Source organism: Corvus cornix, chromosome 14 (assembly GCF_000738735.6).
Source record: "Corvus cornix cornix isolate S_Up_H32 chromosome 14, ASM73873v5, whole genome shotgun sequence".
In the NCBI taxonomy this organism is placed as follows: Eukaryota; Metazoa; Chordata; class Aves; order Passeriformes; family Corvidae; genus Corvus; species Corvus cornix.
This window is the reverse complement of record NC_046344.1, coordinates 7649379-7661153: the sequence shown is the minus strand read 5'-3', so window position 1 is coordinate 7661153 and position 11775 is coordinate 7649379. Positions and strand designations below refer to the sequence as shown.

Here is an 11775-nt window from a genome sequence, read left to right as displayed (position 1 = left end):
CAGCAGCAGCAAGGGAACAGCTCTTACCCTGTGGCTCTACAAACAGGACAGAACTCCCTTGGGTGCCCTCCACTTCATCTTCATCATCACTGATCAGGATTATGTTCTGCTCTTCCTCCTCCTTTTCCGATGGCCACATGGCCACTAAATTCCAAACTGGAACTACTTGGCAGCAAGCAGGGTAACAGAGACTGTCCATTCACACTTTTAATGTGCTTTCCTCAACAAGGGAAGAAAAAGACTCATCCAAGACCCAAATTCTTTGTCTCTGTTGGGTAAACTGAACTACAGACAGAGATGTTCCATCCTCAGTGCACTCAGCAGCTCAAAACCCACTGGAGCTTCCATCCAGAGCTGAGAGAACCCTAAAAACAAGGAGAGGGGGAGAAAAAAAAAAAAAAAGAAGAAAAAATCCTTAAAATATGAGATGTGCTGTTCTTCTGGCGGGTTTGGTGAAACTGGCAGTGGAATAAGGACAAAGGGAATGAGCTCCCACTGACACGGGAGGGTTAATGGGATATTGGGACAAATCCTTCCCTGTGAGGGCAGAGAGGCCCTGGCACAGGTTCCCAGAACTGCTGTGGCTGCTCCTGGATCCCTGGAAATGTCCAAGGCCAGGATGGATAGGGCTTGGAGCAACCTGGGATGGTGAAAGGTGTCCCTGTCCACGACACTGCATTGTTGGAAATGATACAACTTTCAGTTTGGGACCAATGAACGGGAATCGCTTTGGGTTTTGTGTGTATATATCTGCAGAAAGTCTAATAAAAAGCCATCCATCTACGGAATATTATTCCGTGGCATATCCTGGCCAGAATAAAGTAATGCCTGATTTTCTATCACTACAAACAGTGCTAGAGGCTTTTTTTTTCCCCTTCCCGAATTTCGTTGACAGGAAAGGAGCTTAAAGCTCCTCCCATCCCAAACCATTCCAGAATTCCACGGTAACAACTCCTGTTAACAAGAACTCCGGTCACACCCAGCACAACCCCCCCTACTCCCTCTCTCCCCCTCCCCAAACTCAAACACCCCCCACCTCACCCCGCCCCCATTCCCTTCCCCTCCCTCCGACAACCCCAAACCCCGATCCCCCCCTCACAGACCCTTCGCCCCCCCAGCCCCAACCGCCTCCTCCCAACCGCCACAACGCACCCCCCCGACCAACCGCCCCCCCAAGAGCCCTCCCGGCCGTGCCGTTTGCCCCGGAATTCCCGGTGTTCTCCCGCAGCTCCCGGTGTTCTCCCGCAGCTCCCGGCGCTTTCCCGCTCCCGCCACTCTTTGAAAGCCCGAGCGCTTCCGGGACGGTGACCCCGGGGGGGGGGGGGGGGGGGGCCGCGCGCGCCCCTTCCGCCCTCACAGCGCTGCCTCAGGGCTGCGGGGCGCCCGCCATGTTTGGTGAGGGCACGGTGAGGGGGGCTGTCACAGCTTAAATAAACGCTTTAAATAAAGCGCTTCAATAAACCGTGCATTCTCCACGAAATCGGCATCCGCTCAGCGCCCTGCGGCTCCTCTCCCTGTGGCTCCTGTGCCCCTAGAGCTGTCATGTCCCATCAGGTGCCCCCTGCACACCGCGCTGAGCGGCACCAGCCTGTGCGGGAAATCCCCCTGGGACAGGCCAGTGTCCACCAAGAGGCACAGGAGTCCTGCAAAAATCAACTTTATTCGGATAAAGGAGAGAGTCCAGTGCGCCATATCTGTGTGGGGTCTGTGGAGTTCCAGCCTCCTTTCACCCTCATTTCCCGACCTAGTTTCCCTCCTCCTTTCCCCCTTGCCCGGGGTAGTAGAAAGGTACAGTCCTAAATATTATATATTCCCTCTTTAATACCTATCCCCCCCCCCCCCCCCGTCACGCGTTGTATTACGATTAAAATTAGATTTAAGTCCACCCTGGATGAAATTAAAACTCACAAGTCTATTAAGCCTGCACGTTTCCCCCTGAAGTTCAGACCATGCTCAAGTCGACTACAAACCTGCCCGCTTTGAGCTTCTTAAACCCCCACACCCATTCCTCCAGAACCTCATTGATTTCTCCCATTTAGTCGTTAATGAAACATTAACATCCATTTCTCTTGTAACTACTGAAGACCCCCACACCCTTTCTACCAGTAGCTGATTGGTCCTTTCACATTTAGTTGCCAAGGTAGACATGAAGAGCAATTGCTCAAATAATTAGTGTGACCCCCACACCCATTCTTCCAGGTCCTGATTGGTTCTTACGGGTAATTAGTCACAGACTTCGTTAGTAAGCACCCCCCACACCACACTCTGCACTGGGCTGGCCTCACCTCGAATATTTTGAGCAGTTTTGGTCACCAGAATACACAATATTAAGCTGTGAGAGAGCGTCCAAAAGAGTGAGACAAAGATGATACCTCGATGTGAAGCCATAGGAGGAGGAGGAGCTGAGGGAACTAAGTCTGTTCAGGGGTTTGGAATGAGACCATCTTGAAGGTCCCTCCCAACCCAGACCATTCCAGAATTCCACTGTAACCACAATAATTCAGCTGTCCCTTACTCCAGTTACACCAGGAACACCCAGTACAGGAGAGGGGAGACTCATTGCAGCTTCCTCACGAGGGGAAGAGCAGGGAAACGTGGTTCTGTGCAGGGCCAGGAGCTGGAGTGGATGATCCCTGGGGTCCCTTCCAACTCAGGATATTCCCTGATTCTGTGATTCTGAGTTGTTCCCCTTCCAGTCCTGCTGGAGGAGGAAATGCTGTCACTGCGTCTCCTCACCCCAATCGCCACCTTCTGTCGAGACATCCGCGAGGAAAAGCCACATCCAGCAGCTGAGGCTTCCCCTAGTAACACTAGATGGTACCAGAGCTCCACACAGGCTCAGCCAGGACTCGACCTCAAAAAATGGGAATTCTGAACCAGGGAAAGTTGGAGATGCGAAGCTGCGATGTCTTAATGTGTTGCTGGGACAGGGAATTGAGTTTTCTAAGGGAAGAAGCCGACGGGACCTGTGAATAAAATAAAGATATTTTCTGGTGTTCAGGGCAACAGGTGCAATGCATTTGTGGTTAAAATGGATCAGCAAAGTGATGGTGCTACAGCAGCTGGGAGGGAAAGTTTGAGGACTGATTCTGAGGGAATTTTTCACTAATAATAAGCAGTTAAAGAAAATTTAGGAAGGATTTTAACTTAAGCAGAAGTTACCCATGGCAGGGGGTTGAAACTGGATGATTTTTAATGTCCCTTCCAACCCAAACCATCCTGGGATTCTATTCCATGGTTAAATCTTAAAAATAAAGTGTCCTGATACCTTTAATTCCTGATAGCCTTAATATTAGGAACTATTTAAACAGCACTCAGAATATGATCACCTTTTCCTTCAAGCAACTGCACACCCTGCCTGAAATATTCATGCATTAAAAAAAAACCCCTCTTCCTGCAAATGAATATTTATTCCATGAATAATGTTTAATGTCTTCATGGCTTTCAACACATTTGGGCAAAATGTTTCAAGTTTCTGTGCTTACAATGACAAAACCTAAACCTGACACCTAAATAGGTGGCCTGATTTCAGCTGTGTGGGGCATTTTGTAGAGACATAATTTCCTCCCTGTTGCTGCCTCCTTAGCATGACAGCGTTTTAGCAACCTTGAGTAACTCAACACAGCAAATTGGGGGATGAAATGAGGTGTGGAGATAGCAGGGAGAAATAACAACAGCAGAACTGGCGCTTGGCCAGAAGATTTTTCTCTAAAACTCCGCTCTCATGCAGAAATTCCTGCTTCCCTGCCCTTTGCAGGGGCTTGGAACTGGATGAGATTTAAGGTCCCTTCCAACCCAAACCATCCTGTGATGATTCTGTGAAGTCCTGGGAGATGATCTTATGGCTAAATATGGTCAGGACTTGAGTGCTGTGCCTCATCCAAGACACAGCGACATCAGTGGTTCCTCTTTCCAGATGAAGAGTTGGCGGCGGCGGCGTATTTTTAGTGGTGTGGGTGTAAAATATGTTGGTTGAATTTCACATTGCCTGAGCTCGGTCTTCTCTGCCCTGGTGGGTTTCGTGCCCAGATCCAGCCAAGCTCGAGGTCTGGGACTGACACTGTGGAATCAGAGAATCCTGGATTGGTTTGGGGTGGAAGGGAGCTTAAAGCCCATCCAGTGCCACCCCCGCCATGGGCAGGGACACCTTCCACTATCCCAGGCTGCTCCAAGCCCTGTCCAATCTGGCCTTGGACACTTCCAGGGATCCAGGGGCAGCCACAGCTTCTCTGGGCACCCTGTGCCAGGGCCTGCCCACCCTCACAGGGAAGTGCCAGATACATCTAAAACACCCTGGAAATGCAGACAGATTTGTTTGTTTTACAGGTGATTCCCACGTCCCTGCTCCCAGGAGACTCTGCACCAGTTGGGACATTACCTGGAGACTTCTGCTCCATGGGAATGACCAGCTGAGGGCCAGAGGAGTGGGACTCTACCCACCAGCTCCTGAAATCGAAGGGAATTTCTCTCCGACCACAACAGCAAACAGACCATTAAAACATCTGTTCAAAAACCTTTCCACATCCCATTTATATTCACTGCTGCTTCATTCTGCTGCAAGTCAAAAGTTTGTACCTGGTGAAAGGTTTGGGATGGATCAATGGACTGACTGGAAAAGGCTCTGAGCATTCCCACCTGAGTGGGAATCCAGAAAGTGCTAATCCAGCAGCTTAGCCCACCTGAGCTGACTCATGTCGCAGCTCTGGGGTGTGTTTGTCCCCAAAGATGATGTTCAGAGCTGGAAATGGAAATGGAAGTGGAAAGAAGTTTCTTAGAATTGAGCTTTTGGGAAAGAGTTGTGGGGTTTTCAAGCTTTCTCCATGGGCAAACTTCCCATAGGGATGTGAGGGCAGGTCCTCCCTCTTCCACCTTTGGACAGCCCCCCAGTGCTTTGCTGTGTGGGACCAGCTCAGGTTTCAGGAGGAAGCAGGGCTTAGGTGATTCTAACGTGTCTGTGAAGGAATGACGGGCCCTGTTTGTACCCCGGTGTTGCTGAGATGGGAGGAAACCAGCCCTGGTGTCCAAAAAAAACCCAGATTCAGGAGGAGGGGTTGGGATAAGAACATGCCTCACTGTGCAGGAGGGAGATGGGAGCACAGCAAGGAAAATGGGTGAAGCTCAGGGCCTGCCGTAGGGGTCTGTTCCATCTAAATTAGAAACAAGTTTTTACTTGAACCCTGATTTTGGGAGGGAGTGAAATTTCTGTGGTGATGGCCCAGGGATGTTCCTCTCATAACCTCATCCCAATGTAATTCCTGAATTCTGGTGCCAAGTTCAACCAACTGGACAACAGCTCCAAATCCCAAAGGTAACACGTTTAAGAGATGTGTGTGAGAAAGAAACCCTCCATTTATGCCTTCTCTGAGTTCAACCACAGGCAAAAAACCTCAAATCCAGGAAGAAATGGGACAAAAATTCCCAAACCATGGAAAAGCTTTCACACCTATGAGATACCAGAGAGTCCACACAGGATAAAACCCCCAAAAAGAGGACTCTGCGTGGCTGACCAGGCAAGAACTGCTCTGGGTGAGGTATAAATCATATCTTTTTTCCCCTTCGAGGTTTTCCTGGTGTGTAGGAAGGGGTGAAAGCCTGACAGAGCCACAGTTTAGTTTTGTTTAAAAGTCCATCAGCCCTGAGGCACGAATCCATTGGAAACCAGGCTCCATCCCTTCCAGCACTAACAGGACTAACATGGATTTTAGTGCTTGAAAGAAAATGTTTAATTCAGCTCTTTCCCCCTGTAATTTCTTTCCTCTCCCAAGACCACATAAAGCAGAAATGAGATGCTGTGAGAAGGATGGTTCTCTGGGTAGTTCAGAACATATGAAATGCTCCTTTTTTGGCTTCTCTGGAGGACACCAGCCAGGCCAGGGCAGGAGAATCACGCGGAGCCACCGGTGCTCATTCCTGAGCCAGGCTGTGTCCCGGGAATGAGGAGTGGAGATGCTCCTGCCTCGGCACAGCGGCGGCCAAGAGCTCTCAATTTAAGAACCAGATGAGTCTGAACCACGTTGGAATTCCTTCAAAAATCTGCCAGCACTCTCCTCCCCGCCGAACACCGGATAAATCCCCTTCGTATTCCCGGCTCCGAGCGAAGCCCTGAAATATTATCAGTGCTCTTTGACACCCTACCTGCCCCTCATCCCACCTGGCTTTCCACAAAACGCATTTCCTCTGCTTTCAGGGAAAAAAAGTCGGATTCATTCAAGCCCTGACACTCCTCCAGCACTTGGGTGATCAAGTCTCCTCCGGTTTATATTTGATATTTTAATAGGGTTTCCTTTTGGCCCTTTAATGAGTTTTTATTCCCCTCTGTGCATCAGACACTTCAGTCTGACCGACAGTTTTACTCACCCCATGTGGAGGAATATGAACAGCCAGGACAACCTTTTCTTCCTGTGGCAAGCTTTGCTCTGCCAACATTTTTCTTCAGCTCGCAGTCGGGGGGATGTGTCCTGACCCTTTCCTCGCCCATCCTCCAGCCTTGGAGCAGGGATGTTCCCGCCGGTGCCGAGGCAGGAACAAACCCAGCCGTGCTGTCCACGCTCTCAGCTCTGCAGCAAGGAAGGAGGAAGAAAAATATTCAAAATAACAGCAAATGTGGGGTTTGGCTCTTCTGAGCAGCTGAGTTTTGTTACTTCAGCCTCAGCCCAGGCGTGGGGGACAATTTATTACAGGGTGCCGTGAATGGGATGGGCTGGGACTGTCCTTGTGCCTGTGGAGAGCTCCATTCCTAGAAATATGGAATCACTGAAGAGTTTGGGTTAGAAGGGGCCTTAAAAACCATCCCATTCCACCCCCAAAACCTTCCACTATCCCAGGGTGCTCCAAGCCCCATCCAGCCTGGCCTGGGACACTTCCAGGGATCCAGGGGCAGCTACAGCTTCTCTGGGCAACCTGTGCCAGGGCCTTCCCACCCTCCCAGAGAAGGATTGCTTCCCAATATCCCACCTAAACTGGGACCTCTTTCAGTTTCCCCCTTGTGCTGTCACTACAGAAGTTATTTCTAACATATCCCAAGCTGAGCATGGAGAGAGAGCAGATCTCATCCTGCAGGGCAGGAGGTGCTCTGTGTCCTGGTCACGCTTTCCCTGGTGGGAAGAGATCCATGACTGATCCGCCTGGGAATGAGGCACTCCCCACCGTCCTGGCCCGAGCAGGAGGTGCCAGTTCCCATTTTCTCCCCCATGGATGGCAGCAGTCACTGATGCCACACAGAAGGGCTGGTGCAGGACACCTGGCTGGAGTTGGAAAGGATCACACACCCCAGGTGCTGCACAAATAAATCAGTGCCAGTCCAGGCCCCCAAATCCTGCTGGACAAAGTGGCACAATGGGTGATGTGGGATGGGATGGAGATGGGAAGGAGAGGGGGAAAGGCAGAGCCACCCAAGGAATTGAGAACCCACATGGGCAGACAGTACCTGCTCCAAGTGATCCCGGGGTATTGGAGTTCTCCAGCACAGAGATTCATGGAAAAATTTAAATAAAGCAAATCTTGGGGTAGAAAAAATTGATATGAACATTTGTGAACCCTTTTTTTGGGTGTTTTGTTGTGCATTTTAGCAATTCTTGAGGCGCCTTCTGCTGTCTGCAGGCACAGGGGTCCCAGCCCTGCCTTGTGCTTAATTCCACAGATCCACCAGAATTATAGAATTTAAAACCATCTGCCATTGAAGGTTACACATTAAACTTGGGCCTTGGTTTTGATGCTGCAGGGGGCTGCTGCTCATCTGCTGAGAATCAGGAGGTTATTATTCTGCAGAAGCTAATCCAAATTGCCTCTTATCCATAGGCAGAAAATTACAGGAGTATTTAAGCCCATTCCCCAGGTTACAAACTTGGTGGCAGAGCTCTGCACCCAGCAGAATCCTGCATTTGATAGTTGCAAATAATTTCAGCCAACTGTTTAACATCTGGCATTACTATTTAATGTCTGGCTTAAGCTGTAACCTTTTTTTCCCCCCTGCTTTTAGAAAAGATTTTTCTGCTTTGAGAGAATTTTGATTGCTAAAGCCTTGCCCGGGACAGATTTATCCTGTGATTTAACATTTTCTGATGGAGTCTCATTTTGAATCAGTTGAATAATTGGCAGTGACTTTGGTATTAAACTGATTCATGATGTACATGCAGGCCATTCAATAATTGAACATTATTGCCTTTATAATCGAAGCCCCTATTTGACCATTAAAAACTATTGGAAACAGCCTGGTGATCTGCTTTAATTAAAAATAAAGTGCAGAGGATTGGAAATGATTAGGGATGAGAGGCACTTTGTGGCTCTGTGCAGCTCCAAGATGGGCTGAGGAGTCCAAAGCCAGGTTGGATGTGCCTTGGAGCAACCTTGGGTAGGTTTAGGTGGAATACTGGGGAGAAATTCCTCCCTTGGAGGGTGGGAAGGGCCTGGCACAGGCTGCCCAGAGAAGCTGTGGCTGTCCCTGGATCCCTGGAAGCATCCAAGGCCAGGTTGGACAGGGCTTGGAGCAACCTGGGATAGTGGAAGGTGTTGGGATTGGAACTGGATGAGCTTTAAAATTCCCATCCAACCCAAAGCACTCCAGGATTCTGTGATTAAATAGGTTTTTTCTTTGCTTCTTTTGAGAGCTCTTAACTGGGATCAGTTAAAAAACCCAGGGAGCACATGAGAGGAATCAACAGCTCTCAGCACCATGAGGTGCTTTGGGTCAAAACCAAACATAAATGGCCCAAATCTTTCTCTTTTGGAATCAATGCAGCTGCCATGGCTGGATCTTGGTGCTCCTGGTGAGCTGATCCTGGTGGGATTCCTGGGATGAACGTCCATCTGAGGAATCCCACTGGGAGAGACCGGCGGGGCCTCGGCTCCCCGAATTCTGAGGTGTCCTTTTCACACTGCAGCCCTGGCTGGCCTCTGGCAGGGCTCTGATCTAACAGGTTTTGCATAGCTGCTAGACATCTTCCTAATAGTATCCCCTGGGAATTCTAAATTTCACTCACAGCCTCTAAATTTTCATTAAGAGCAGTCACACACGGAGAATGATGGATTAGATTTTATTGTTGGAAAATCTCCAGATAAAATTAAAGTGCTTCTTTCTTTTCTGAAACCTTTACCTTTCCCCTGTGGTGCCCTATAAATAAGGTATCAAATAATGTTTATCCTTTTGAATTCTGCCATCTTACATGTTTCATGCTTAGTCCTGACCACTTTGCTGCCTCTGAAGAGATGTCACTCTTCAGTTAAATCCCGGGAACAGACAGCTACCTCATGGATTTCATTGTGGAGCAGCCTGACTGTGTCCCAGAGCCTTCACTTAAGCCCACTATTTATAAATACAGCGTTGTCTCCTTCGCTTTCCTGGAAGTCTTTCTTTCATTTCCTTCCTCTTTCCATCAAATTCCCTCTGTCCTTTCTTTTATCCCGAGTTCTCCAGCCTCTCTGTGTCCATCTAATCTTGCAGACAGATGAGGCACCGCTTCGGAATACGCTGGGATCATGGGGCTGAGGCACTTTCAGCTTCCACCAGCCAAACCCTGATAAGTGGGATCCGCTCCCACTGCCCCTGGCCAGCAGATTTTTATAGCAGATGTTGTTTTTTCCTCAGTGAAATTAAAAAAAACCCCACTATTCTTTTAGGACTTTTAGGTCTTAAGTAGTTTGAGATGCTTTTAGTCTTCCCTTTAAAAAGCAAGAGCCCTGCAGGCAGTTGGTAGGAAGTGTCCAAGAGCTGGGAATGCTGGCGTGATTCATACTGGTGTCAGCTCGGTTAAATTAAATTCCACGGGGATTTATCCAGCCAGGCCTCCAAACAAGTTTTAGACAGCATCTCCCACCCCCACACCTCGCACTTCACAGCATCTTAAATTAATCCAGAGAAAGGCCAGGGCTGGCCCGAGACAAAGGGTTGGCCAAGAGAGGAGATTCCCAACTGAGAGGAAAGGGTTCCTGCTTCCCACCACCAGCCCAGGGAATCAACAGCCATTCCCAGGGGAGGGAGAAAAGCAGGATTGCAGCTGGTTTAACACAAGTCATCATTGCCCATGGGGGTCCCCATGGCTCAAGTTGGAGTTGGGGTCCCACTGGGCACTTACCTCAAAGGACGTCCCTTGGCAGGGCTTCCCCAGCCCAGGAGGCTCTGGCAGCCCCTCTGCCAACTGCAGGTGGGTCCTGGGCTGATGCAGGCCCCCAGGACAGTGAATTTTCCAGGCTGTGCCCTCGGAGCAGGGCCAGGGCTGCCTTTCCAGCCCCCCAGGACCTCTCCTGCTCATGTTTCCCCACGGCACAGGCTGCTCCCATAGCTCATTCCCACCATTTCAGGACATTTTCCTCCTGATTTACGTTACTTAAATAGGAAGATATTGCACACTACCACAGAGCCAAGCCAAATCCTTGTCTTGAAGTTCCTCCAACCTGCATGGATCAGCCAGGACTCGGCTTCCCTTCTGCACAGAGACGGTGGAAGAATTCCCAAGAGGAACAACTTCCCTTTCTCCTTATAATGCCTCTCCCCAGGAGCATGTGAGGGAGTTACACAGGTGATTGTGAGTGTCAAACTCATTAAAATCTTAAGAATTTGGCCAGTTTGCACCAGCTGGGCACCAGGCCCTTGGTTTCCCCCCCAGTTTTGATTATCCACCCCTGACGTAAGGGCTGCTTCCCAGAGGAGGAGCCCATGAGCACCCATGGCCGTTATCCCTCTATTTTCCTTTGTAGAAAGAATTCCCAAAGCTCCTCTTGCACCAGTGGAAAGATCACCCACCAGGGAACAAACAGAACAGGATCCTAGTCTCATCCTCTCTGCTGCATTTTTGTGTCATCCCAAAGGAAGCAGTGAAGGGAAGAAAACTCCCTGGATTTATTGACCACTTTTATGGGTTTGTCTGTGCCACGTTCCGCGCCAAGAAAACCCTTTGTGCTTCCAGAGAGGAGGCCTCTGAGGGGCAGAGGTGAGCCCAGGAGAGGAGGGAAAAGCTGGAAAGAGAAACCTTGTAAATTTGGTACCAGCGAGGCTGGAGAGGTGCCAGAGGTGACCGAAATGTGCCACGAAACGAGCGAGATCTCAGCCTTCGTCTGCCCTGTGCAGGAGTCCTGACGCCCATGGCTGGGAGAGCCGCCAGGGTTATTTTTGGGCAGGGTTTATGCAAGTTCCAAGCAGAGTCTCAGCAAAAAGGAAACAGGGGGGAGAGATGGAGCTTTCTTTTGAACAGAGATGTTGGAAACACGTGGGAGTCATGAGTGAAGAGTTGGAGCACCCACTCTGAGGGTGAATGGCCCTGGACTGAGCAGACTGGGAATGGACTGGACTCAGCTGTCCCAGAGTAGCCCCTGAGCTGGAGTGACAAATCCGAGGAAGCTGTCCCCAGGGCCTCCCTCAGAGCTGCTCCCAGTCCCACTGCACACTCTGGGTGCAGGATCACAAGGCCACAGTTGCAAATCCAGTTTAGTGGGGCAGAGGGGGCTTCCCTAAAGGCCAATCCCCAGTGCAGGACAGAGGGAGAGCAAAGGGCACAGGGAAGCACAGAACCTTTAACTCCCTTTTCATTTGGGAGGGAGGTGTTGATGTTTTAAATGCCAGGAAGGATGGATAATTGGCAGTGTCTTGGATTCACGAGGTCACTGAGAAGCAAAAAAAGCCCTTTTCCATGCCTGGGGAAGAAGCCAGTATTGGGTTAGAAGTGACTCGAGCGGGGACACCGCGATGGCTGGACACGCTCGGGGCTGGGAACAGTTCCCAGCACGCTCCAGAGGGTGTTTCGCAAGGATCAGCTGGACAGCAGCCTATCCTTGTCCTGCTGG

At 50.0% G+C, this 11775-nt stretch overlaps 1 protein-coding gene across 6 annotated transcripts in view; it reads right to left on the bottom strand.

Annotated features, from left to right (window-relative positions):
* LOC104684758 overlaps positions 1–11775 on the bottom strand; it is a 55682-nt gene that overhangs the window by 13466 nt on the left and 30441 nt on the right. For 2 of the 6 annotated variants that reach the window (XM_019281713.3, XM_020584033.2), the window contains 3 exons: positions 6358–6557; positions 2737–2966; positions 28–365 (listed from right to left, as the gene is read on the bottom strand). In XM_019281713.3, coding sequence (XP_019137258.1) covers positions 28–199 — 172 coding nt within the window. In that variant the 5' untranslated portion in view covers positions 200–365; positions 2737–2966; positions 6358–6557. The other 4 variants (XM_019281714.3, XM_039560130.1, XM_019281716.3 and 1 more) reach the window with 4 other exon arrangements.